General features: G+C 63.7%; 2 protein-coding genes across 6 annotated transcripts in view; both read left to right on the forward strand.

The window, feature by feature from the left end:
• Positions 1 to 291: 291 nt before the first annotated feature.
• Positions 292 to 26,358, forward strand: RBFOX3 (RNA binding fox-1 homolog 3). 5 transcript variants are annotated; one of them, XM_079323548.1, is made up of 14 exons: positions 292 to 339; positions 8,305 to 8,641; positions 19,517 to 19,768; positions 20,247 to 20,384; positions 20,772 to 20,825; positions 21,310 to 21,402; positions 22,256 to 22,316; positions 22,545 to 22,598; positions 23,147 to 23,279; positions 23,775 to 23,814; positions 24,374 to 24,435; positions 24,784 to 24,862; positions 25,630 to 25,649; positions 26,271 to 26,334. In XM_079323548.1, the coding sequence occupies exons 2-14, from the start codon at positions 8,540 to 8,542 to the stop codon at positions 26,314 to 26,316; spliced, it is 1,134 nt and encodes a 377-aa protein (XP_079179674.1). In that variant the 5' UTR covers positions 292 to 339; positions 8,305 to 8,539; the 3' UTR covers positions 26,317 to 26,334. The 5 variants fall into 5 exon arrangements, with proteins under 5 accessions (XP_079179674.1, XP_079179677.1, XP_079179675.1 ...); XM_079323551.1 differs by lacking the exon at positions 8,305 to 8,641 and having other exon boundaries at positions 298 to 339; XM_079323549.1 differs by lacking the exons at positions 292 to 339; positions 25,630 to 25,649 and having other exon boundaries at positions 8,044 to 8,641; positions 26,271 to 26,358.
• Positions 23,201 to 26,539, forward strand: part of USP36 (ubiquitin specific peptidase 36) — a 40,486-nt gene continuing 37,147 nt past the window's right edge. The window contains exon 1 of the mRNA XM_079323543.1: positions 23,201 to 23,204. The gene's annotated coding sequence lies outside the window, so the exon portion shown is untranslated. The remainder of the gene's footprint in view (positions 23,205 to 26,539) is intronic.

The raw sequence follows: 26,539 nt of genomic DNA on the forward strand, positions 1-26,539 counted from the left end.
CTGTGCCTGCAGGGCTCTGGGGGAATGAGGACATAACCCATGGTCTGTGGGAGCTGGTTTGTGTGCTGGTGGAGCTGGAGGGGGGCTCCTGCACCCCTCACCCGGGGCTGGTGCTGCTGGGTGCTGGGCTGAGCCCTGGCCTGGCCACCAGCCCTGAGCAGCTCAGGGAATAACACCCCTGTCCGTGCTCATACCCCAGCTCTGTGCAGTCCATGAGCAGGCAGCAGTGACTGTAACAGCCTGGTGATGATGATCATTGATTGTCATTCTTCCTCTCTTCCCTGTCTTTTCCAGAGAGCCCAGTGCGAGCGCCACGGGAGGAGCTGGGCTGAATCAAAGGTAAGGAGGGTTTGGGTCCTGCCTGCATGGGGCTCTGCCTTGGCTGCCCAGGGTCCCTCCAGCATGCTAAACCTGCATGTGGGTGCTTGGCACGGGCCAGGGCAGGGCAGCACCCTCAGGCTGGGCTGGTGGGCACAGGGGGCTCGGGGCAGGGATGGGAGGAAGGCTGCCCACTCCCCCTCACAGGTGTGACACGAATCCTGTGTGAGGAGAGCTGAGGCTGACATGCCTGGGGGTGGCTGTGTGCGCTGGCTTGCTGTCTCTGCCATCCCTGGAGGAGCCCTGAGCAGCCCTCAGCCCCGTGCTGACCCTGGCCTGGCAGTTCCCACCGCAGGGGATGTTTGTCCCCAGGTTCTGGGAGGTGTCACAGCAGCTCACAGTGTCCCTGGGCTGGGCTGGTGGATGTGGAGGGTGGCCCAGAGCAGGTGCTGCTGGTCAGGTGTGGAGGCTCCTTCCTGTCCTACCCTCACTTAGAGCAGTAGGAGGATCCCATTATGGGGGGCAGTGAATCCCCCCGGGGTCCATCCCACTGAATACAGTGCTCCCCTCAAAGCCAGGGCAGAGAAAGAAAGCTGAGGGGCTGGACAGGGTGAGTCTGGTGCATCCTTTGCTCTGGGGCCCAGCATGGGCTGGGGGTGCGACCAGGGGGTGATGGGGGCCAGGGCAGTGCCACTGTGCCACAGGAGCTGCCAACTGCAGGACAATGCAGAGGTGTTGGCAGGAGAGCACCCCCATCCCTGGCACACACAGCACAAGGATGGGGGGCCCTGCTGGGAGGGGGTTGTGGTCTGGAAGGGTCCTGAGATCCCGTGGGAAACGTGGAAAAAGAGCTGCTGGAAGGAGCAGAGAGGCTGTGTGGGAGCAGGAGGAACGAGATGAGGGCTGGGCTGTGGCTGTGGGGCTGGGGGACACGGGCTGGTCACAGCAGTGAGGGCTGGGGGACACGGGGGTCTGGCAGGCTGGGGGTGACCCCAGGTGGCAGCTGGGGCTGCGTTTACAGGGCGCAGAAAGAGAGGAAAGGGTTTGGATCGGTGAGATATTAGAGGGAGCAGGGAGCCCCCCGCCCCGGCTGCCTGCAGTGGTGCCTCTGCTGCTTTATCACCCTCTCCTGGTGCTGAATTATTGAGAGTGTTGCTCTCGTTTATTGCCGTGCTGGAGGAGAGCTGCCTCCAGCCTGGTGCTGCTCTGAATATGATTATGGGGCTGTAGATGTCAGAACCAGCTGGGCCCCGGAGACCAATCTGCTGCCCCCCTCACTCCTCTGCCTCCCTTATCCTTATTTATTCCCTCGCTATTGCCGTGAGCCTGGCTCAGTGCTCGCGGTCCCCTCGCTCCTTCCCTGCAGGGCAGAGATTCAGTGCCCGAGGAGCAGCCCTGCCAGGGCTCTGTGTGCCAGGGGCTTGTGTGCAGGATCCCTGGCTTGTCCCCACAGCTCTGTGCTGTGTCCCCGTCCCGTCCTGCTGCTCTGTGCCGGGGCTCAGGGAAGGAGCGGCTGCCCTGGCACTGGTTGGGATCTCTGGTGCAGTGCATGGTGCCACATCCCGGGCTCCAGGGACTGTCCCCGTGGCTCCCCGTTGCTGGCTCTGTCCCCCTGGGCTGCTCCAGTAGAAGGGGGGACACTGGGGCTCCCGGGCCGGGTCACCCTGCGCCTCCCTGGGAGCAGCGGTGGGAGGGGGCTCCGGGGCCGGCCGGCACCGCGCAGGTTAACTGCGGGCGGCGGATCCCCGTATTGACAGGGCAGCCTGGAAAATGCTGAGGCAGGAATCGGCTCCTGGGTGTCAGCGGGAGCCCGCGGCCGCTGCTGTGTGCCGAGTGCTCCCGGAGCCTCCCCGGCGCCCCGCTCACCCGCAGCCTCGCCCTTCCCTTTGCTCCGCCAACACACGGCAGACGACTGCAGCTTTTCCTCCTCTCCCATTTTCCCTGGGCTGGATAAGGCGCTGCCCTCCCCAGCAGAGTGTCGGGGGCTGGAGCCCGGCCGGACAGCGAGGGGACAGAGCCCGGCAGTGGCCGGACAGCGAGGGGACAGAGCCCGGCAGTGGCCGGACAGAGAGGGGACAGAGCCCGGCAGTGGCCGGACAGCGAGGGGACAGAGCCCGGCAGCACAGCGAGGGGACAGAACCCGGCAGTGGCCGGACAGCGAGGGGACAGAACCTGGCAGTGGCCGGACAGTGAGGGGACAGAACCCGGCAGTGACCGGACAGTGAGGTGACAAAGCCCGGCAGCAGCAGCGGGGCCAGCAAGGGGACAGAGCCCGGCAGCACAGCGAGGGGACAGAGCCAGCAGAGCTGTGGCCGTGCAGAGCTCGGGCAGCGAGGGGTGCCCGTTCCCATGGGAGCTGCAGGCACAGCTTCCCTCCCCGCTCTGCTGCGGGGCAGTGGCACTCACGGTCTCTGTTCCCTGTCCCAGGACAGCCAGCCCGGGACAGCCGGTCCTGGCACTGCCTGGTGGCATCCCCAGCTTTGCTGGGACGGGCAGAGCCAGGGCTGTGCTCCTGCAGAGCAGGGAGCATTTCTTGGCACCGTGGGCATCTGTCCTGCGGTGTGGGAGGATGGACAGGGGCTGGGAGGATGGAGAGGGGCTGGGGGAGAAGGGAGGAGAGGGTCTGGTGTCCCTGCATGACAGGAGCACTGTGGTGGCTCAGTCATCAACACCTCCACGGTCTGAGATGCCAAAGCAAAATGTCTTCAGAGGAACAGTAATTGCAGAGAAATGAAGAGCGTGTGGGGCAAGGGGAAGAAGGGGTCTGTAAATAATGCAATTTATAAAGTGTGCCCTGGGTCACAGCGCCTGTTTAACACCAACATCCTCTCTGTGCATTTAAAAAATCTTTTTATGAGGATGGAGTGTTTGCTTCTGGGGTGCCTTCAGCCTGGGGTTCCCCCGTGCCCACCTCACCTGTCTGCTGCTCAGGTGGGTCCCAGCCAGTGCCAGTGCCCACACTGTGCCACACACACCCTGCTTGGGGTGGCCTGCACCCCTCCTGTTGTGTGCCATGTGCTGGCACCCTGGGGCTGCTGCTGGAGCCCTGGCAGCCCCTGAGGCACCATGGCAGGGCTGCCAGTTCAGAGGGTGCTTTTTCTTGGGAAGCCTTTGTGAGGCAGTGGAGCTGGTCTCGGGGAAGGACCCTGGGAATGCAGCATTTCAGGTTCCTGGTCTGCACTTGCTCCTTCCTTGCATCATCCTCCATCAGTCCTGCATCACCCTCCATCGTTCCTTCCTCCTCCTCAAGCTGTGCTGGGCCTGCTGCTGGTGGCCCTGGCTGTGGAGGTGGCTCTGTGCCCCGCAGTGGCCCTGGTGGCCCTGCCAGCCTGGCTGTTTGCCCTGCTGTGGCCCGGCCGTGAGCTCGAGGTGCTCGGCAGCAGCTGCTCTGCCACACTGCTCCTGCTGCAGCTTAGTTCTCATTAAATCCAGGGAGCCTAATTGCCATTGCATGTAAATATTTTGTCAAGTGAAAGGGCTTCAGGAAGGGCAGGGGCGAGGAGCCAGGCGCAGTGACAGGCTGTGGCTCGTGCTCAGCCAGGGCAGTGAGCTGAGCCCCCGTGGAGCTGCTGTGTCTCCTGCAGGGAGCCAGAGCACGGCTGGGACTGGCTGCTGGAGGTGAAGAATTGTTCCTGCTGGATGATGGAGACACGGGGCAGCTGCATGGAGGTGTCACTTTGTGGAGAGCAGGGGCTCCTGCCCCTGTGGCTCAGGGCAGAGGAGGGGTGACACTGGTGGCTGTGGGACATCCCCAGGTCCCAGCCCAGCCCTCTGCTGCTCTGCACGGTGCTGGCAGCTCTGGCCAGAGACTGATGGATCCCCAGGCCCCATCCTGTTCCACCCCAGTGGATCAGGAACATCTTAGTGAGTGTTTGCAGTCTCAGGCACTGACTGTGGTTTGGTCACAGTCCCCTCCTGACCTGGGTGCTCCGTCTTTGGGAATTCGGAGCAGGCAGTGTCTCCAGTGAGCTCTGAGAGCTGCTGGAGGAGCAGGAGGAAGGAGCAGGGAAATACAGAGAGGGTGAACAGGTGCCAGGGAGGCTTCTCAGTCCCCTCTGGCTGTCCTGGCCTGTGCCCCGAGCTGGGGCCATCCCCGTGGCCAAGGTACTGGGGACATGGGACCTTCCTTGCCATGGGATGTTCCTCCTCAACAGCAGCTCAGATCTGTTAGTGCCTTCGTCTAATTGCTTGATGTCTTTGAATAACTACTAATGAGCCTTTAATTAATGAATGCCATGGCTTGGGGGCATTTTGGAGTGGGTGGGAGGAGAGGATTACGTTGGTACTGCTGTCCCTGGGTGCTGCCAGCACTGCACTGACAGGATGAGCCCAGGCAGGCTGGAGCACCTGGTCTCCCCACAGCTGTGCACTGTGACCCACAGCAGCCCCATGGCAATGCACCATCCCTCAGGGGTCCCAGGAGGGACCTGGTGCCAGGCACTGCATTTCCCATTGCATCCTGTGGGTCAGAGTGTGGGCATGGAGCTGGGCCAGCTCTGGCAGGTGCTCAGGGCTTGGTGCAGCATGTGCAGGGCCCTTGGCCCCTGGGTGTGCTCAGCAGGGCTGGGGAGGGGCTCCAGGCAGATCTCTGGGCCTCGTTCCTCGTGGATAATGTTTGGAGGAGCCCCGAGCTTTTCTGGCATTTCCCAAGGAGAGGGCAGCACCTCAGCAGCTGCCTTGGGCAGGTCCCAGCAGCTGCCAGCTGTGCTGCAGGTGTGCCTGGAGCAGCCAGGTGTGCTGTGCTGTCCCTGCCAAGTCCCCTCAGAGGTTTGAGGGGCTCGTGCCCACCAGTGCTCCCAGTGCAGGCTCTGTCCCTTGGCTCCAGCACCGGAACAGTGGCCAAAGCCTCTCCTGTCCCGGTGCCATGCTGTTCTCCCTCTTCCAGAAAACAAAACCAAGGAGCCCTGAAGGGTTCATTTCAAATAAACAAAAACCAGGGAATTGTGCTGATTTGGAGGAAAGGCAGCCCCATCGTGAGCGGGGAGCCAGCCCAGCCCCGAAGGGCAGAGAGAGATGTGCTGAGAACTGCAGCCCTGTGCAACTCCAGCCTTTGATCGCATATCTCACACGTGCCCTTTGCTTTCCCTCTGCTGATATTTATTAGGTTTAATTTTACTGGGACACGGCTGTAAGTGAGACAGATGGAATGGGGTCTGTGCGCCTGGTGAACACATCTTAATTAAACAGATAAATAAACTTTCATTCCAGGAGGCCTCGGTTCCGGAGGTGCTGCTCGGGGGCTGCGGCTCTGCGGGGCTGGCACAGCCACGGTGCCACCAGCAGTGCCGCTGTGGCACAGTCCTGGAGCCCAGCCCGTGGTGGGCAGCACGGTGCTCGGTGTGGGGGCTCCTCATCTCTGCAGCCAGGCACTCCTGGGCCGTGGCAGGACAGGGGGACAGGAGGCTCCAGCCCTGCTCAGCTCGCAGAGCTGTGCCCGTTTCGCTGCTGGCTCGGGGCAGTGCCAGCACTGGTGGTGCTCCACCGGCCAGGAAAGCCTTTGAGTCACCGTGGCCGGAGCGGCGCGGGGGAGGACGGGCACATTACCTCATCCTGGAGCTGCTCCTGCCTCACGTGGCTCCTTCCCTGGGCACTGCAAGGCCAGTGTGCCAGGCATGGCCTGCCCTTGTCACCTCCAGCAGCTGCAGTGGAGCCAGACCAGCTCTGGAGCTGCCTGTTGGCTCGCTCAGGGTGTCCCCAGGGTCTGTGGCGTGCCTGGCAGGTTCCTGGAGGAGCCCCAGCTGCCTGAAGGGCTGGGGGAGAACACGCTTGTCCCTCTCAGAGCTGTCCCACGTCCTTGCCCAGGTGCTGGAGTGCACAGGAGGGCTCCAGGGGCGTGGGGGTCCCTGGGACGGGGAGCTGGAGCCCAGCAGGAGTGTGGGGTCTGAGCACCAGGGTGTGCCAAAGGGGCCACGGCATCTGCCGTGGTCCTTGGGGCTGGAGGAGGAGCAGCTGTGTGGGCACCACGGGGAGCAGTGCCTGGGGGTGCTCTTGGCAGCAGATGTCACTGCTGGACCTTGTTGGTGCCTGGCACCACAAGGTGATGGTGACACCCCCTGGCCTGGCATCCCCTCCCTAATTTGGCTCCTTGGAGTCCCTTTTGGAGTGCAGTTCCCCCCGTCTCAGGACCCTCTGGGAGGGGCTGTCCCACACACCCCTTTCTCAGGACGGCTCCTCCAGAGCTGTTTGCAGCAGGTTTTGCCTGGGCCAGCCGTGCCACATGCTGCTGCTCTGGAGTGTCTGCAGCAGGAGCAGCACCAGGACACTGCAGCATGTCACTGTGCCTGGGGATACTGTGGAAAATCCCAGCTCCAAACGGCTGCTCATGTGCTGGAGGCTCCGGCAGAGACGGAGCATCAGCAGCTGCTGGCACAGCCCTGCCTTTGTGCATCACATTTGGCCAAGATGGAAACTGAGCCGAGCCCAGGTTTCGTTTCCTCCATGCCCCAGCACAATGCCACCCTGGCAGCCTCAGCACTGCCGTGGCAGAGCTGGGTGTGAGCTCTGGGGCTCCAGGGAGGGACCCCGGGGCTGCTGCGAGCCCCGATGGGTGCAGGTGTGAGATGGGACAGGGACCCGAGCGAGCACACGTGTGTGCCCACGCTGGTGTCCCCCACGGGCCCCGCATGGCACGTAGGCATTGCCGTGGCACCTGTGACCGCCGTGAGCCTGGCATGGCTGCGTCAGGGCTGCCGGCAGCACCGCGGGCCCTTGGAAACACCAAAACTCCCCTCGAGCTCTGCCAGGGTTGACCTCTGCCCGCCAGCTGGTGGTTCTTGGGGCACAGGGTCCCCATGGCTCTGGGGAGCGCAGTGCCGTGGGCAGGGCCCCTCATGTCACCCCAAGGCGCAGGGGCTGTGGGGGCTGGCAGGAGGGCGGGGGGCTCACAGCGCCCTGCCTGGGGCTCCCGCACCGTGCGGGGTTGAGCAGTGATGCCCGGGGCGTGTGGGCAGCGCTGGGGCTGCGGCTGCTGCGGCAGGGAGCGCCGTGCGGGGCTGTGCGGAGCCGTGCGGGGCTGTGCGGGGCCGGTGGCTCGGGGCAGGCGGAGCAGGGGCTGTGCGGGGCCGTGCGGGGCCGGTGGCTCGGGCAGGCTGTGCGGGGCTGTGCGGAGCCGGTGGCTCGGGGCAGGCGGAGCAGGGGCTGTGCGGGGCCGTGCGGGGCCGGTGGCTCGGGCAGGCTGTGCGGGGCTGTGCGGGGCCGTGCGGGGCCGGTGGCTCGGGCAGGCTGTGCGGGGCCGTGCGGGGCCGGTGGCTCGGGCAGGCTGTGCGGGGCCGTGCGGGGCCGGTGGCTCGGGCAGGCGGAGCAGGGGCTGTGCGGGGCCGGTGGCTCGGGCAGGCTGTGCGGGGCTGTGCGGGGCCGGTGGCTCGGGCAGGCTGTGCGGGGCCGGTGGCTCGGGCAGGCTGTGCGGAGCCGTGCGGGGCCGGTGGCTCGGGCAGGCGGAGCAGGGGCTGTACGGGGCCGGTGGCTCGGGCAGGCTGTGCGGGGCCGTGCGGGGCTGTGCGGGGCTGTGCACGGCTCCGTGCCCGGCTCGGGGCCCGGCAGCGCCGGCGGCTCGCAGCGGGAGCGCTGCGGTGCGCACGTGTGCGGCGGTGTGTGCGTGGGGGATCCCGGGCAGCCCCGGCTCCCCGGGCCCCGCCGGAGCCCCGGTGCGAGCCTTCCTCGCCCGGGAGCCCGGCAGGGACACGGCTCTGCCCGCTCGGCCCCATCCTGCCCGGCTGCTTGCCCAGCGTGTGCCGGGGTGGCGAGGGCGGCGGGGAAGCCATCTGCAGAGCGGCGGCGGTGGAGGGGTTAAGTGCGGGATCAGCTGTTCTCATGTCATTACGGATTCTCTTCATTTTATACAGAGCTCTGTTTGATGTCTGAATGCACAGGGGACTCCCCCTCCTCCTCCAACTCCCACCCCTTTTATTTCGCTCCCGAGCCCTCTCTCCTTCCTCCTCCCCTTCCTTTCTCTCCCGCTCCGCTCTGGCTCACGCACACCCTTTGCAGACCGTGCGCTCAGTGCCAGTGGCTAATGGCCCCGAAGTGAAGAGCCAGGCGCTGCTCCGGCGGCGGCGCGGCCGGCCTGCCGCAGATGAACGCTCCTAAGTAGCGCCGAGGGGTCGGGAGGGACGGCTCGGAGGGGAGAGCCCGAGGGGCCGGCCGGGAAGACGAGGATAGCGGTGGATAGCGGTGTGCGGAAGAGGACGGACCCGCGAGCAGCTCCACGGCTACCTGTCGACACATGCTGTGCTCCATGGCTAACTCGGGCTGCCTCCTTGTCTCCAACTCAGGCATGCTTCCTCACTCTCTCCCCTGTCCTCCAGCCTTCCTCTACCTCCAACAGGTAAGCCACCCTCTCCGGGGGATTTTTTTTTTGCTTTCCGGTTCACACGTGTTTCTGTCTGGTTACCTCTCGGCAGAGGGTAAGAGCCTGGCAGCTTCCTCCCAGCCTCGGTCGGAGCTGTGGCGGCTGCAGCCTTTGGGGTTTCTCCGGTTCCTTGCGGGGTTTCTCCGGCTCCTTGCGGGGTTTCTGTGGTGTCCCCGCCGCGGCGGCGGGAGCAGGGCCAGGGCAGAGGCGCGGGCAGTGCGGCAGGCTGAGCTTCCCCGCCTCGGCGCTGGGCGATGCTGGATGCTGGGATGGAGGAGCGAGGCTCCAGCCTGGCCTGAGCGGCTCCGGAGACAGGGAAGGTGCTGCGCTGCTGCGGGCACACGTGCGGGCAGGGATGTGCCCGTGTGCCGGCGCTGCGTGTCCCGCTGTCACGGGAAGGTGCTGCGCAGGGACTGGGCGCCAGGGCAGCCCGGGCAGAGGGTGCTGGGGCCGGCACTTCGGTCCTTCACCCGGGCCGAGGTTTTGCTGTCCCACAGGGTTCCTGTGCTGCACCCCGAGCGTGTCCGGGCCCGTCATCCCAGGGGAAGCGCAGCTTGGGAGAGGCAGCATCTTCAAATGCCTCCGTGCTGCGTCGGAAATCCCGTCTCCCAGCCAGGCAAACCGCTCCATTTGTGCTTTCAGGAGTTTAAAAATTCATGGCATCCTCCCTGCTCGGCGTGGCCGGCGCGGTTCGCCCGGCGGCGGGGACAGGCACAGAGGTGCCAACGCTGTGCCCCAGCAGGAGAGAAGAGGAGCCTTTGGGCCCCTGGGATGTCTGGGCCAGTGGCCCAGTGGGGTCGTGGCCAGAGCGTGGTGGTGGGGATGGGGAGGCCCAGGTGACGCTGTCCCACACTGGCGGGGCTGGTCACAGGAGCACGGGCACGGGGGCTGCAGCACGGGGGCTGCGGGATTTATGGCACCCTGCTGTGGGCAGGGCTGGGGACAGGGGACAGCCAGGCCTGGGGACAGGGTCCAGGGACAGTCAGGGTCCAGGGACAGCAGGGTCTGGGGCAGCCAGGCCTGGGGACAGTCAGGGTTCGGGGACAGGGCACAGGGACAGCCACAGCCTGGGGACAGCCAGGGCTGCACCAGATCTCGCTCCAGTTTTCCCAAACTGAGGTCTGAGGTCCCTGTGGCCGCTGCACATCTGACCCCGAGCAAAAGCTGTCCCTGAGCCCCAACCCGTGCAGGGGTTTGTGCATGGTTTGTGTCCTCTGAAGGCAGCACTGCATGCTCTGGGCTGGCAGGGCCCGGAGCCTCCCTTGCAGCATGGGCAGGGTCCCTCTCAGCTGGGATCCCCCGTCCCTGGGCACACGGGCTCAGCTGTGCTGCTCTCCTGCCCTGCAGAGCCGTGGATCAGCTGGGCCTGGCAGCTGTGGTGACAGCGTGGCCAGGCTGGTGCTCCCAGAGCTGCAGGCTGGGCAGAGCAGGGCTGTGGCTCCCTGGGAGCAGTGACTTGCCCAGGTGTGCTGCTGTGCACCTGGCTGCTCCTCGCTCCCCATTCCCTCATTCCCTGCCTGCCTTGCTGTGTCCGTCGTGTTCTGCATCTCTTCCTCCCTGCTCTCCCAGAAGCCTCCTGCTCCTTGGCAGCAGCTCTGGGCTGCCAAGCCAGGAGGAGGGTTTTATTACAGGATTTGGAGGGGGATTGTCAGCTGGCTCATGAGCACGATGGAGGTGAAAATCTCCGTCCTCTTCCTGGGGTTTATCCTGTGCTGGGGTTCTGCCTGGGGACAGGTGTCCCTGATCCGTGTCACACCAAGGGACAGGGGTGTCACTGGCGCCATCCCATGGGGCAGGGCCTGGGCCTGGCTGTGCCTGGCACCTGCTTGAGCTCTCTGAGTTTGCTCTGGGTTTTGAATGTGTCCCCTGGGAGTGCACAGGGAGCAGTGCTGCTTCTGCTGGCTCTGGCCAGCTGGCCTGGCTCACCTCTGTGTGGCACGGACACCTGAGAGGGTTCAGCTGACTCTCAGAAGTTGGTTGTGCCATGGAGTCAGGGGGGACTTGGTTTTGGCCCCCTGGATTAAGGTCCAAACCCTTTCTGGGTTTGTAAGGAGTACCATGATAGTGCCTGGGCCAGTGGGCAGGGCTGAGTGTGCTGGGCTGGCCAGCCCAGAGCTGGGGTCTGCACACAGTGACTGCCCTCACCCCCTTCAGACACTGCTCTCCCTGCCAGGAGCCTGTGGCTGGGCTGGTGCCCGAGGATGCTGCTGATGTTTGTAGCTCCCAGCCCCAGCATTTTCAGCTGTGTTGGGATTTGAAGAGATGACCGAGTAATGAAGCTCTCAGCAAAACTTCAGTTCTTCCAGCTCCAGGGAAGGCTCAGCAGTGCCAGTGGCTCTTCCAGGTGCTGTGGGAGCCTCTCAGCTCACTTTGCTCCACTCTGTCCCTGTGTCCACCCTGGCAGGGGCCATGGGCTGTGGTGTTCTGGGTTGTGCAGCCACACTGTGCCCAGGAACTCCCCCTGGCACTGCCCTGCTCCAGAGGCAGGATTTCTGGAGGGCAGGGGCACAGCAGGGTGGGTGCATGTCTGCAGAAGAGCAGGTGGGAACGCTGCATCCTTCAGTGGGGCTTTGGCAGGGACGTTTGGCTGGTGCTCACTGAGGGTCTGGGTGTGGAAGGACACTCTGGTGGCTTCATTTTGTTAGCAGAGGAGTCAGTCACTGCCTGGAGCACACTCTGCTGTGGTGAGGAAGAGATGGCTGCAGGACAGGCTCAGTGCTGACCCAGGGCAGGTCTGGGCTCTGAGGTTCAGCATCAGTTCTGTACCCTGGCACAGCACTGGTGCAGCTCCAGCTGCGTGCAGGTCTGTTCCCCCCCAGCCCAGGTGGGTGTACAGGTGTGTTGTACCCCCCCACAGTTCAGGTCTGACCCCCCCAGCCCAGCCCAGGTGGGTGTACAGGTGTGTTGTACCCCCCTGCAGTGCAGGTCTGACCCCCCCCAGCCCAGCCCAGGTGGGTGTACAGGTGTGTTGTACTCCTGTGCAGTGCAGATCTGACCCCCCAGCCCAGCCCAGGTGGGTGTACAGGTGTGTTGTACCCCCCCACAGTTCAGGTCTGACCCCCCAGCCCAGCCCAGGTGGGTGTACAGGTGTGTTGTACCCCCCCACAGTGCAGGTCTGACCCCCCAGCCCAGCCCAGGTGGGTGTACAGGTGTGTTGTACCCCCCTGCAGAGCAGGTCTGACCCCCCCAGCCCAGCCCAGGTGGGTGTACAGGTGTGTTGTACCCCTGTGCAGTGCAGGTCTGACCCCCCAGCCCAGCCCAGGTGGGTGTACAGGTGTGTTGTACCCCCCTGCAGTGCAGGTCTGACCCCCCCCAGCCCAGGTGGGTGTACAGGTGTGTTGTACCCCCCTGCAGTGCAGGTCTGACCCCAGCCCAGCCCAGGTGGGTGTACAGGTGTGTTGTACTCCTGTGCAGTGCAGATCTGACCCCCCAGCCCAGCCCAGGTGGGTGTACAGGTGTGCTGGATCCCCCTGCAGTGCAGGTCTGACCCCCCTGCCCAGCCCAGGTGGGTGTACAGGTGTGTTGTACCCCCCTGCAGTGCAGGTCTGACCCCAGCCCAGGTGGGTGTACAGGTGTGTTGTACCCCCCCACAGTGCAGGTCTGACCCCCCAGCCCAGCCCAGGTGGGTGTACAGGTGTGTTGTACCCCTGTGCAGAGCAGGTCTGACCCCCCCCAGCCCAGCCCAGGTGGGTGTACAGGTGTGCTGGACCCCCCAGTGCTGCTCCTCCCCGGGAACATCCCGCTGCTCACAGTCACACCACGGCACAGGAGACTTGGCTGAGCCGTGCCTGGCCCGCCGGGAAGCAGCCTCTGCAAATCCTGCTTGGAAAATTCCTTTCCAGAAGGGCTGCTGCCAAGTTTAGCTGTTGTATTTTTGGGAGCAGGTCTATTCCGAGCGGTGTTGCCGCAGCGGGTTCGTTTCACACCGGGTTTCTCCCCCTGCCCAGGTGTTGCCCAGGTGTGAGTTCCCAGCTCTGGCCCTGCTGTGCCACCTGCCCTGCTGGCTCAGGACGGGCCCTAAAGCCCCAAAAACATGTTTTCTGCTTCGGGTTCTTTTACATTGAAAACTGACATTAATTTTAGCTTTGCAAGGCTGCTTTTCCCACAATAGCTGTGATTTTGGCCCACACTGCCTGGAAATGCTCTTTTTATAGGTATATTCCTATTTTTGTTCTACAGTGATGGGTGAATGAGTAGATTAAATTAGATTTAGTATCTGTCATTCTTTAAAGCATCACATGCAGTTGGGAGGGGGGATAACAAAGAAAGGCTAATTAGGAGAGCGGGTGCAGGCCACCCCCACCAGCTCCACCACCCCTGGCCTCGGGGCTGCCCCTGCTCAGGGGCTGCATCCAAATAGGAAGATGCTCTGAAACATGGTTTTCCTGTGCCCCCTCACTCCCTGGAGCATCCCAGCAGGTCAGTTTGGGGTGGCCACCACAGTGCTATGGGCATTGCCAGTTCCCAAATCCCAAATTGCCAACAAGCCCTGCTGTGCCCAGCCAGGATCCACACCTGGCTTCTCACCGCAGCCTTCAAACAGCTCCTGTGGAAAACCAAAACTGCAGAGAGAAGAGTGGGAACCGGCGACAGAGGCAGCTTATTTGTGATCTGCATTGTGTGGGGAGCCCTTAATTAGAGGTAATTAGACTAATTAACTTGCAAATGAGAAACTCGTCTTTTTCTCCTTTTCTTATACAAGAAAAAAATAGAAAAGACGAGCAACAAGATAAATATTGAGGCTAATTGCATTGTACCTGCTGCAGACCCCTCAGCCACGGGCTCCTCTGTGCCACCAGCTGTGTCCCATCCCTGTCGTGCCGTGGCTGTCCCCACCCAGGGCTGGTCACACTGCCAGCTGTGTGTGCCCGTGTCCCTCGGCTCCCTGCTGGCACCCAGCGAGGATGCAGCACAGGGACAGTGGCCCCATGGTGAGGTCACTGCCAGGACCCAGTGGCCAGGCCCTGGCAGTGCCCAGTGCCACAGGGAGCCTGGCTGCAGCCTCACTGGCACTGCCAGTGCCATCCCAGCCCAGGAGCAGAGCAAGGGCGTCCCCTCTGTGATACCTCCAGCTGTTCTGCTGTTTTCCAGCTCTTCCCTCGTGGCATCTCTGCTTTCCCCTCACTCTGTGCTGCCCACCCCGGGGGCTCTGTTAGCACAACCCGGTTCAAATGTCTGATTAGTCTTTGGGAGATCGAGGGGTCAATTTTCCACAGCTCCTTCCTCTCCATTTAACTAATTTAACTGCACGATTGTTACAAATTTCATTTTATTATAGCGCTGCTTCTCAGTCCAATTGAATTACCAAAATCTCATTTTCTCAGAAGTGCTGAATATGTAATTAGAGGAAAAATTATGCTCCTGGCTGCCTATTAGAGAGGGCTGTGTGCAAGCCCTGTCCGGGCACACACATGGGTCTGTGCCACGGGTGCCCACACCGTGTGTGCAGGCAAGTGCCACCTGCAGCTGTGCCACAGCCCAGCGTGGTGACAGCGGTGTGACAGCGGCAGGGACTGTGGGTGGGCTCTGAGGGGCTGTGCAGGTGCAGGACCCAGGGTCCAGCTGGGTTCCTGGAGCTCTGGGGTGATGTGGGGATGGCAGTGCAGATGCTGTGGGGCTGGCAGGAAATACGAGGCCGGTGGCCACTGGTGCCACTGCTCAGTGTCTGGAGCTGTCTGTGCAGCTGGGCTCTGGCAGCTCCTGGTGAGGATTGCAGAGCCCCAGCCCTTCCCAGCAGGGGAACAGCAGCTGCCCTCTGGAGCAGCAGACCACTGGGCCAGGCCATGCGTGGGCACCTGCATCCCTGCCTGGTGCCTGCAGGAGGATGCTCGTGGGCACTCAGGTTGCCTCGAGCCCATCCCTGGCCTCTCCAGCCTGCCTTGTACCTTGTCACAACCTTTAGGTGGCCGCTGGGGACCAAACACTGCTGGGGATCCCAGCCAGCACTGCCAGCACCAGGTGCTGTGCCAGGGCTGCCACCAAGGGTCCGGCCGTGTGCCTGGCACTGCTGGCAGCTCCAGGAGCCGCCTGGCTGAGCCCAGCCCCGCTGGGAGGAGGGAGCCAGAGCTGCTGTGCCTCCCGGGGCTGCCGTGTCCCTGGCCAGTGGCCCCGGGCCATGGCGAGCCGGGGGCTGTGGCCGGGAGCCCCCCCGAGCACCCCCGTCTCGCCTTGGTTACACAACATTATCATTTCATAATACTCTGAAATATACATGAAGTTGGCTGAATGCAGATGAAATTGCACCATTTACTTCATGAATATTTCATGAAGCCTCAGCTCCGAAGTTTCCAGCTGGCGGAGCCGGAGCCGGGGCCGGACCGTGGCCCTGCTGCCCCGTGCCGGAGGTGACAGGGACACACGTGCTGCTGAGTGCCCGGGCCAGCAGCGCCTCGTCTGGCTGTCACACGGCTGCCACCGCTCCTCTGTCCTCCCTGGGCTGCCGGGGCACAGGGGCAGCATCATCCCTGGGGGCCCAGCAGGACCCAGGGCAGGAGCAGGGCAGGGGGATGCACAGTGTGTGGCAGCCCAGAAAAATGGTGTTTGCCACACCAACAGGCTGCTCTGCTTCCTCCTGCCGCTCCTCCTCCTCCCCCTCAGGTCCTGCCTGCTCACTGGAGCTCTCCTTTCCCCCCACAGCACCCCTGAGATGCCATCCCCAGCCTCTCACCCTCCCTGAGATGCCATCCCCAGCCTCTCACCCTCCCTGAGATGCCATCCCCAGCCTCTCACCCTTCCTGCTGTCGGGGATGAGGACACTCAGGCATGAGGACATTCATTCACTGCTGCCCCTGGTCCCTGCAGCTCCTCACTGCTTCCCTGTTTCCTCCAGAGGGTCCATCCCCATCATCCCCCAGCTCTCTGTGGGATCACTGCAGCCCCATTTCGGGGGAAAGCACGCCCCCCCCCAGCTCCTGACCCCCCAGGGTGGGCAGGCTCATCCCTGCAGGGGCACCCTGCCCCCCTGCCCACGGCCAGAGCTCTGTGCCTGCACAGTGCCGGGCACTGCTTTGTATGGATGGCACGGCTTTTGGGGTAATGAAATATTTACAGGTCAGTGGTTTTGTGAGAAATGACAGGGATCAGTCAATTCCTTTTCAGGGAGTAATTTTCTTCCCCTTCATGGCCTGTGTTCCATGTTGACAGTCATTAGCATGGGCGAGGGCTGATCCCAGGGGGGACGTTGTGTCTGTCACGCAGACGAGTCGTGCTGGGCACCGTGGTGCCTGCATGGGCCCAGGGTGCCTGGGGGCTACCTTGGGCCATGCCAGGACCCTTCTGCCTCCACTGGGGCATTTACTGAATCTGTCTCTGCTGCTCAGCACAGTGCCATACCACCCTGCTCCAGGGCAGATGGTCCCATCAGTGCCCCTGGCTGCTGCCTGCTCCCATTTCATGCTGGTGGGCACAGGGTCCCTCCCTCACGGGAGACATCTGGACTCACTGAGCACCCTTCCCTGTGCTCAGCAGTTAGCTCAGCTCCCTCTCGATGTGGCAAGGGTGTGCCCTGGCAGCAGCAAGCAGGCAGGAGCCATTCCAGGTCACAGTGAAGTGTTTTCTGCCTGCCCTGCCCTGCCCTGCCCTGCCCTGCCCTGCCTGCAGGATACGCTCACTGAGGCTCTGCAGCTTGCAGGAGCACCTGGGGGTGCTCTGCAGGTGCTGTGGGCCCCTCTTTCCCCCCTAAGCATGTGTTGGGTTCCCAGTGTGAGGAGCAGGACAGCCACAGGCAGTGGGGATTGCTGCCAGGGAGGGGAGGTGGGGAGTGGCAGGGCTGTCTGCCCTCTGCAGTTGTTCTGGCACTCCACATGTGGCTGCACCCAGATAACGTGTGACCAAAGAGTGCCATGACCAAGCAGGGTGAGCTGTGACCAAAGAGTGCCATGCCATGGCTGGGCAGTGCCATGCTGTGACCATGACCAGCAGTGCCTGTGACCATAACCTGTGCAGGTGTGCAGGGCCACCCTGCACCATCAGCAGGGTGTAGGTAGTGCAGGTAGGGCACTGAGCTGGGAGTTGCCCTGGGCTGGAGATGGGTCTGGGGTCAAGCCAAGGCAGCAGGGGGCTGTGAGGTTGGAGGAGGCTGGCACATGCATGGTGGCTGTGGTGGCAGCAGGGCACAGGTGCTGGGGAGCAGCCCATGACCTTGGGCACTCCTGGGTGGCACTGTCACTGTGCTGGCCTGTCCTGGCCCAGGTTTGGTGGCCCAGGTGGTCCTGGCACAGGTGCTGGGGAGCAGCCCATGACCTTGGGCACTCCTGGGTGGCACTGTCACTGTGCTGGCCTGTCCTGGCCCAGGTTTGGTGGCCCAGGTGGTCCTGGCACAGGTGCTGGGGAGCAGCCCATGACCTTGGGCACTCCTGGGTGGCACTGTCGCTGTGCTGGCCTGTCCTGGCCCAGGTTTGGTGGCCCAGGTGGTCCTGGCACAGGTGCTGGTGAGCAGCCCATGACCTTGGGCACTCCTGGGTGGCACTGTCGCTGTGCTGGCCTGTCCTGGCCCAGGTTTAGTGGCCCGGTGCTCGTGGCTGGCAGCTGCCTCATGGTTAGTGCAGGCTGATTGCTCTGACCCGTCCTCTGCATCCCGGGGCTCCTGGCACGTTATTTCCTCAAAAAGGAGCAAATGTGGGAAACGGCGTCGTCAGCCCCAGGCTGACAGGCACAATCACCAAAATGCGGCGTCGGCAGGAACCGGCCCCACGCGCTAAATGACTTGAAAGGAAATGGCCTGGATTGTGCTGAGGAGGCACTGTGGGGGGAGAAAGCAAGTGGAGCAAACAAAAAAACTTCATTAATTAAAGAAACTCGTTAATGAGGGACATTTAATCAGCTAAAGATGATATCTACCCTCTGCCTGCTGCAGCAGCCACTGCACAGGGCTGGAGGGAGACTGAGCTGTGGGCAGGGCAGAGGGGACACTGGGCAGGGACACCCGGGGGACACTGGGCAGGGCAGAGGGGACACTGCATGGGGACACCTGGGGGACACTGGGCAGGGCAGAGGGGACACTGGGCAGGGACACCCGGGGGACACTGGGCAGGGCAGAGGGGACACTGCATGGGGACACCTGGGGGACACTGGGCAGGGGGACTTGGGCTGCCTGTCCCAGCCTCTCTGCTGACACCCCTGGGGTAGGGCTGGTTGAGAACAGGCTTATGCCACCATCCTGCTGGTACCTGCCCGAGCAGGTGGGCACAGAGATTCTGGGGTCCTGCTCGTGCCCCCTGTGCTGCCAGCTTTGCTGCAAGCTCATTTTAATGATGTGTCTCATTTTAAATGAAGCCAAGGCTGTTAAGGATCAGAATTTCTTTCACTGCAAGTGTCGAAAGACCGTGTGGGAGCATCCCTATGCCCCAGGAGGGCCGGGTGCTGGCAGAGCAGGGGATGTCTGTCATAGCCCAGTCACTGTCAGAGCCCTGTCACTGTCAGAGCCCCTGTCCTGGGCCAGCTCTGTGCCACAGGCTCTCTGCATGGCCAGGGACCCCGAGCTGGGAGCACCTAGGGTGCTTCTTGTGGGCTGCAGAGGTGGGTCCCCAGGGACCCCCTGTACCGAGACCCCGGCGGGCGCAGGACGGTCCGTCTGTCCTGCCGGGTGGGATCAGCAGCTGGCTGTGGGCGGGAGTGGCGTGGGCAGCTCCCGGTGCCCCTCCCGGGAGGGCCGTGCCCGGGCTCGGCTCCTGCAGCGCGACATTCCCGGCCACAGCTGAGGAGCGGCTGGCGCGTCCCGAGCAGCTGAGTCAGCGCTGCCGCCGCTGCCGTGACTTGCAGATCTGCAGCGGGGCTATTCCCTGTCCCCGCCCTGTGTCCCTGTCCCCGCCCTGTGTCCCTGTCCCAGCCGTGTGTCCCTGTCCCCACCGTGTGTCCCAGCCGTGTGTCCCTGTCCCTGCCGTGTGTCCCAGCCGTGTGTCCCTGTCCCTGCCCTATGTCCCTGTCCCAGCCGTGTGTCCCTGTCCCCGCCCTGTGTCCCTGTCCCTGCCGTGTGTCTCTGTCCCCACCGTGTGTCCCTGTCCCCGCTGGCTGTCCCTGCTGCCACCCTCACACCCTGTGGGCTGGGGACAGCAGCTGCCAGCGTGTCCCCCGCCATCCCTCCCCAACATAAATCAGTGACACACACAATTAGGTAGCTTGTGTCTGCGGGCTGAGCCACAGATGGGTTTCACAGGCTGTAAAGCATGCGAGGGGCTGCGGGCACTGCCCCCCGCCCTGGCACTGCCCTGGCACTGCCCTGGCACTGCCCTGGGGTGCAGCTGTGCTGGCCGCAGGTGCAGCTCCCACCTGGGCGTGCTGGGCTGTGGGGATGGGCAGTGGGTGGGTGGGTGTGCAGACCAGGCACGGCCTGGGAGCCCCACACAAACCCCAGCAGCCCTCGGCCCTTGGTGTGGGTGCAGCTCACCCCGTTTGACCAAGGCAGCTGCGTTAGAGCAAAGGCCCTAATCAATTATTTAGCAGTTAATTGATCCCTGTCTGGTGTTTGCCAAGGGACTATCAGAATCCCTCCCAGTCTGCCCAGGCAGTGCTGGTGCTGTGCAGCTCCCAGTCTGATGCTGCTGTGCTGGGCTCCAAAATGGGGCCTGACCGTGTCTCCCTTCCCAAGGAGAGGGATATTCAGGAGCCAGCTTCAAACCCTGCATGGAGGCCTCTGTGCTCCCACCCAAACCCCAGCGCCCTGGGCAGGCAGGGATAGGAGCAGGAGAGGATGGGGCTCAGCTGCCGGCAGCGTGCCCCCAAAGGCAGCACGGCCCAGAGAGAGCCCAGGGTTTGGGGGACACGCCAGAGCTGGGGCGCAGGGGGCGAGCGGGGCTGGCTGTGGAGGTGGGGCCGTGCCGGGCGCTGAGGGGCGCGGTGCCGCTCTCTCGGCAGGGAAACCAGGACGCCACGGCCCCGCCGGACGCGATGGCTCAGCCCTACCCCCCCGCCCAGTACCCCCCGCCCCCCCAGAACGGCATCCCCGCAGAGTTCGCCCCGCCGCACCCGCACCCCACGCAGGACTACCCGGGGCAGAGCTCGGTCCCGGAGCACGCCATGAGCCTCTACACACCAGCACAGAGCCACAGCGAGCAGCCCGGCAGCGAGGCCAGCACGCAGTCCATAGCAGGGACACAGACTGTGCCGGTAAGGGGCTCTGGGTGGGCTCTGGGTGGGCTCAGGGCAGTGCCACAGGCGCTGGGGCAGTGCTGCTCTGGGGATCCTGGGCAGTGCCAGAGCTCCCAGGAGGGTCCTGGGGCTGTGGTGCTGCCTGGCCACAAAGTCCCACAGGGTACCAGGCTGGGTGTTGTACCATCGCTCCCCCTCACAGCCCCCCATCATTTCTCATCAATCCATTTGCCTGGCTCTGCTCTACGACATCGTGGCAATTGCAGGGCGGGAATGCAGCACCAGGAAGGTGCTGAGCTCAGCACTTTCCAGTCCTTCCACACGGTCCTGAGTGCAGCCTCTGCACCCCACAGCCTAGCATCATGCCCCTGCTCACCAGGAGGGAGGGACACTCGTGGGGCAGTGCCCAGAACCTGGGGACCGCAGGGGGCAGGGTGTCCCTGCGGGGGACACGGGGCTGGCATGGCCAGGGCTGATGGCAGCGGTGCCCCTGCAGCAGACAGACGAGGCGGCACAGACAGACAGCCAGCAGCTACACTCCTCAGACAACACAGACAAGCAGCAGCCCAAGAGGTTACACGTCTCCAACATTCCCTTTCGATTCCGGGACCCCGACCTGCGGCAAATGTTTGGGGTGAGTGCAGCTCCACTCAGCCATCAGTCCCTGCCCCATGGCACCACCGGGACCTTGGCACTGTCACCTCCCAAGGGCCTGTACTGCCCAGCCCTGTGTGTGCAGAGGAGTGACACAGAGCCTTTGTCCCCCTCCACTGTCCCCTTCCCTCATTAGGACTCAGAGCAGTGCCGGCTAAGGAAATTTTGGATGACGCTCCCCAAGTCCTATCAGAGTGGGAGCTGTGGGAGGGACAAGGGCTTTCCCCTGCATGGCCTTGGGGGTCCCCAGATCTGGCCCCCAAGGCAGCCCTCTGCCCATCCCTGGCACAGGGCCCCATGCCAGCAGCTCTGGGTGCAGGGCCAGGGGCTTTGCAGGCACTCACCCCTCTGTTCTCTCCACTTGCAGCAATTCGGGAAAATTCTGGATGTGGAGATCATTTTCAATGAGCGGGGCTCCAAGGTGGGTGATGCCCATGGCCAGCACTGTACAGCGAGTCCTGGGGAGGGGGTCAGTGGAGCCAGGCTGCCCAGCAGTGCTGTGACCTGCTGTCCCCTGCTCTGCAGTCCCAGGGACCCTGGCATGCTGTGCCCCATCGGGGCAGCCCTGGTGCCAGCTGGGGAGGTCGTGCAGGTCTCCTGGAGGGAGGAGAGGGCTCGCTCTGTCTGCCACGGGCAGCTCGTGTCCCTCTGTGTCTGGATGTCTCTGTTGTATCTTCCCTGCTTTCTGTGCCCCTCTCCCAGACTCTTCTCCCAGCTCGTGGGCGACTCTGGGGCCTCAGCCGGGACCCCTGTGGGGACCCCAGTCCGGGCTCTTCTTCTCTGCACTGTGGCAGCTTCACCTCCTGCGCCAGCTCTCCTGATTCACCCCCTCTCTCTCTCTGTCCCCACACCCTCTCTCTGTCTCTCTCTGTCTCTTTCTTTCTCCTTTTCTCCTCTGCTCACAGGGTTTTGGGTTTGTAACTTTTGAAACTAGCACAGATGCCGACCGGGCACGGGAGAAGCTGAATGGCACCATCGTAGAGGGCCGGAAGATTGAGGTGCTCAGATAAGTGTGCTAGTGCCGTGCCATGCCTGCGTGTGCGTGTCCCCTGCCCGGCCTCGGGCTGCCACTGCCCCAGGCAGCCATGCATGTGTCCCTGGATGTGGCACGGCAGCATGTGTGCCAGCTGCCAGCAAGGTCAGCCGTGGCACCAGGAGTGTGTGGCCCAGAGGAAGCTCCCGGGTGCACTAAGGGCCGGGCTGCCAGCTGGGTTCTGCCTGGTGCACACACGTGTGGCAGAGCCCCGTGCCCACTGCAGCCACCCCAGGCTCTGCAGGGAGCTCTGGGGCTCTGCCCCGCATGCTACCCCCCTGTTGTGTGCTGGGAGGGAGGATCCACCTGCAGCTCCACACCTGCAGTGCCAGCAGCTGCCCAGCCTCAGAGGCTTTGATTTCTGCAAGCTTAGCACAGAGATCAGGCTCTGCTCATTTGCCAGCAGCTCCTCGCTGGTGCTGGGAAGCAGAGTGGCACATGGCAGAGGCAGTGGGACAGAATGTTCCCAGCAGTGCTGATGGCAGAGAGGGAGCCTGGCAGGGCGCAGCAGTGCCCCATGGACAAGGAAAACATCCTCCAACAAAATGGGGCAGGAGCTCAGGGGCGGCATGTGGGGCTCACCTGAGCATGGCACTGCAGCTCTGGGGGCAGCAGCCACCAGCTCACGCTGGAGCAGGGAGGCTGGGCTGGCTGGAGGCACAGGCAGCTCTGTGTGCAGTGGGGTGCTGCAGGCACAGCCTTGTCTTGGGTCTCTGGTGCATCCTTTGCTCCGAAGCAGCAGCAGCAGCAGCGCTGAGCTGGACCACGGCCTCAGCAGCTCCCCGTGCCCAGCACTGAGCCCCTCCCTCTCTCTGCAGGTGAACAATGCCACGGCCCGGGTCATGACCAACAAGAAGGTGGCCAACCCCTACACCAATGGTAAGGGCCAGTGTCCAGAGAGCAGGGGGCAGCAGGCAGGGTTTCTGTCTGGCTGCCGTGAAGCTCTGGCAGTGAATGCCCTCCCCACCTGCAGGCAAATGGGAGAGCAGTGCTCCTGCCCAGTGCAGGAGTGCAGCCCCATGCCCCTCTCCTGCCTGGGGATGGGGCTGTGTCCCTTCACTGCACCATGGAGAGTGCCCTGTCCTCACCAGCTCTCCCTGCCCACAGGCTGGAAGCTGAACCCAGTGGTAGGAGCAGTCTACAGCCCCGAATTCTACGCAGGTAATGCCAGGCTGCAGCAGTACCTGCTGTGGGTTCCCCCCAAACATCAGCTCTGCACTGGGTCTGCCACTGCACTGTGCAGTGAGCAGTCACGGGGCTCTTTCCCTGTCCTTCATGCCTGCCTGGACATTTCTATCCTATCCTATCCTGTCCTGTTCTGTCCTGTCCCATCCCATTCCCTCCCATCCCCTCCCATCCCATCCCATCCCCTCCTATCCCATCTATCCCATCCCATCCATCCCATCCCATCCCATCCCATCCCATCCATCCCATCTCATCCCATCCATCCCATCCCATCCCATCCCATCCATCCCATCCCATCCCTCCATCCCTCCCATCATCCCATCCCATCCCATCCCATCCCATCCCATCCCATCCCATCCCCTCCTATCCCATCCATCCCATCCCATTCCATCCCATCCCATCCCCTCCCCTCCCCTCCCCGGGCCGTGTCCCTGCCCGGCTGGGCACAGGGATGGGCTCTGTGTGCCCCGTGGGGGCTGTGTGGCCGCTGTGCAGAGCCCTCAGCTGTGCCGTGCCTCCTGCAGTGACGGGGTTCCCGTACCCCGCCGCGGGGACGGCCGTGGCGTACCGAGGGGCGCACCTGCGGGGCCGGGGCCGTGCCGTGTACAACACCTTCCGCGCCGCGCCGCCGCCGCCGCCCATCCCCGCCTACGGCGCGTGAGTACCGGGGCTGTGCCGGGCGAGGCGGGCCCCGCGCGTCGCTGCCGTCACCGTGTGTCCCCCGTCAGGAGCCCCTGCAGCGCCTGCCCGGCCACCGTCTGTCCCTGCCCCAGCCTCTGCCCTCGGGGTGACCCAGCAGCCTCCTGTTCACCGAGGCTCAGGACGCTGTTCCGGCCAGGGAATACTGGGATAATGGTTTACTGGGAATTGTCTCCCAGCTGGGCACAGGCGCAGCCCTGCCCATCTGTGCCTGCCTGGCTGCTCCCAGCAGAGATCCTGCCCTGGGATCCTCCTCTGGCGTGCCCTGCCCGTGGCTGTGCCCTGTGCGTGCCCCAAAGTCCCTGCCCAGAGTCCCAGACGTGCCTTTGGGGCCGGGCAGCCCCTCCTTGCCCGTCACTGTGGGGCTGGGGCAGCTCCCCGTTCCCTGCCCTCACCCCACCCTGCTGGTGCAGGGGCACGGCCGGGCTCTGATCCTCTGCCCCTCATTTCCAGGGTCGTCTACCAGGACGGGTTCTACGGAGCTGAGATCTACGTAAGTGACACTGCCCAGGGCTGGGCTGTGACAGGGACCCTGTGCCAGCACAGGGGGCAGGTGGCACACACAGGGGGCAGGTGGGCTCTGCTCCCCTCCAGCCCCTTCCCTGTGTGGCTGCAGAGCATGAACACAGTTCAGCTCCTCCGGAGCAGTCTGGTGGCACACAGCACACTGATCCTGTGCCCAGCCCTGTGCCCCTGCCAGCCCCCTTGCAGCACTTGTCCCAGGCAGGATTTACAGCCCCAGCTCCTTGCAGCCGTGTTTAACCTCCGTGTCTGAGCAGCCAGCGGCGATAATTCAGGCGGGCACTGAAGGATTTATCTAACGTGACACCTCATTAAAGCGAGCGGGGAGGTGACAGTCTCTTCTCTGGAAATTTAATTTTTTAAGGTTAATGTTTGTGAAAGCCCCTGGGGAATGGTAATGAGGCTGGTGCGTGCCCAGTGGCACTGGCACCGGCTCCCACACTACTCTGTGCAGTGCCATGGGGCACCCAGCTGCCCCCAACCTCACCCCCCAGGTGGGTGCAGCCCCTTACCAGTGTCTCCTCCTGCAGGGAGGCTATGCTGCCTACAGGTACGCCCAGCCCGCAGCAGCAGCGGCCGCCTACAGTGACAGGTAAGCACTGGGCATCACACCTGGGGAGCTCTGCCACTCCAGGATTGCCCACTGACACCCCCAGCTCTCAGTGCCACCCCTGCACTGCCCACTCTGACACCCCCAGCTCTCAGTGCCACCCCTGCACTGCCCACTCTGACACCCCCAGCTCTCAGAGCCGTGGGACAGGACAGGGTCAGGCATGGGGGGTGTCCTGCACACAGGGACCTCTTGCTCTGCTCAGAGCTGGGCTGGCAGGGGGAGCAGGGAGGTCCTGGGGGCTCCCAGGAGTGGCTGGGAGGGAGGGCTCTCGGGGGGACAGGAGCCCCCTGGCTGTTGGCACTAACACCCAGCCCTGTTTGCTCCTAGCTATGGCAGAGTGTACGCAGCTGCAGACCCCTACCACCACACCATCGGCCCCGCCGCCACCTACAGCATCGGCACCATGGTAAGAGCAGCCCCTCCTTCCTCTGCTCCCGGGGGGCTGCAGCCAGCCCAGGGCGGGTCTGGCACAGCGGCCGTGGGGCCCTGGGCACGGGGCAGGTGTGGGAGGGGAGTGTGAATGGCACAGCCCCTGCCTGGCTCTGTCTGCAGGAGAGGAACCCCCACCCTGCACCCTGCCCCTCACACCCTGCACAGTCCTGCCCCCTTCCCGGGGGCTGCCTGATCAGGTTCCAGGACTCCCTCTGTCACTCCAGTGCAGGACAGTGTCCCCAAGGTCTCCATGCAGCCACGCACGGGGTCCCTGCAGCCCCTCACACCACAGCTCTTGGCCAGCTCTGACAGCATCAAAGATGAAAAATTACACTGATGGCTGGGATTGCAAAGCCTACCTGCCTTTTTCTGCCTTTTTGTACTCCCCTGGCACCCCCAGCCCTGGGCAGCTGCAAGTGAGGGGCCACAGGCACTACATCCTGGGGGTTCCAGCTCAGTGCCAGGGCAGGGATGGGGGCAGCTCCTGGCAGGCATGGCACAGCAGTGCCACACTGGGGGCATGTGGCAGCCCTGCCCCAGGGCAGTGCCCGTGGCCACCACAGAGCCTGGGCAGCTCTGGGCACCCTGGCCCTGCCTGCCCCTCACAGCCCAAGGACAGCAGTGATTTGGTGTCACTTGAAAGAGCAGAAACGAAAAAAAAAAAAAAATTAAAAAGGGAAGATCTAGGCTTTGGCTATCTCTGAATACTGATTGGCTTTTTTTTCATCTTTGATGTTGCAGGCTAGTCTATACCGAGGAGGGTACAGCCGCTTCACTCCCTACTAGCAAGACAGACCCAGCCCCCCCACCAGTGCCCCCGATGCTCACTAGCACCAATCCCCAGCAGGCAGACAGAGCCGAGGCCGAGCCTGCGGAGGAGCCGCGGGTGCTGCCCGGGGCTGGCGCCGCGCTCGCGGGGCCGCTGCGCCGCACGGCCGTAGGGTTACCGCGTCCTGCTCCCGCCCGCCGCTCCTGCCCTGCCGCCCCGGGCCCGGAGGGGCGGCCCCGCCGCTCTCTGGGGTCCCTGTGCCCGGGATGAGCGGGGAGGGGCGGCCCCGCCGCTCTCTGGGGTCCCTGTGCCCGGGATGAGCGGGGCGTTCATCCCCGGGCTGCTCAGCCTGCAGGGATGCTCGCTGCAGGCGCTGGGGTGACAGCAGCCCCCCGAGCAGCCCCTCTGCCCCCTAGGAGAGAGAGGAGCCGGCTGGGGATGCTGCCAGCGCTGGGGACTGGCGAGGCGGGCTGGGGTCGGGATCCCGGGGTTGTGTGATGGGCTGGGCTGGCTGCGTGGGCTCGCTGGGCTGGCACGGTGGCTGTGTGCCCCCGGCCAGCAGCTCGGCCCGAGAGCTCCAGTGAAAGACCTGCCTCTCTTGTTTCTGTTGTAGTGAATCCGTGGCTGTTTCCTTCTGGGACCAGGAAAGGCAAAAATAATCCACACACACACAATCAAAAAAAAAACCAAAAACAAAACAATCCCAAAACATAAAAATTTAAAGCCAAGCAACAAAAAAATCATCAAAAAATTAAAAAAAAAAACCCAAACAAAAAAGAGAAAGGCAAGCGGCAGCAGCCAAGTGAGTCCCACCAGTCCACACCCACGGAGCGAGCGAGTCCCAGAGGAGCCGCGGCGAGCGGCGGCGAGCGGGGCGCGGCC

Source organism: Erithacus rubecula (assembly GCF_903797595.1).
Source record: "Erithacus rubecula genome assembly, chromosome: 20".
Lineage (NCBI taxonomy): Eukaryota > Metazoa > Chordata > Aves > Passeriformes > Muscicapidae > Erithacus > Erithacus rubecula.

Bases quoted from the DNA above. Each gene is read 5' to 3' on its own strand.
- RBFOX3 (XM_079323548.1), top strand. From the start codon at position 8,540: ATGCTGTGCTCCATGGCTAACTCGGGCTGCCTCCTTGTCTCCAACTCA. The intron at 22,317-22,544 runs GTAAGGGCCAGT...CCCTGCCCACAG, and splicing joins GGCCAACCCCTACACCAATG to GCTGGAAGCTGAACCCAGTG. The intron at 23,280-23,774 runs GTGAGTACCGGG...CCTCATTTCCAG, and splicing joins CCCATCCCCGCCTACGGCGC to GGTCGTCTACCAGGACGGGT.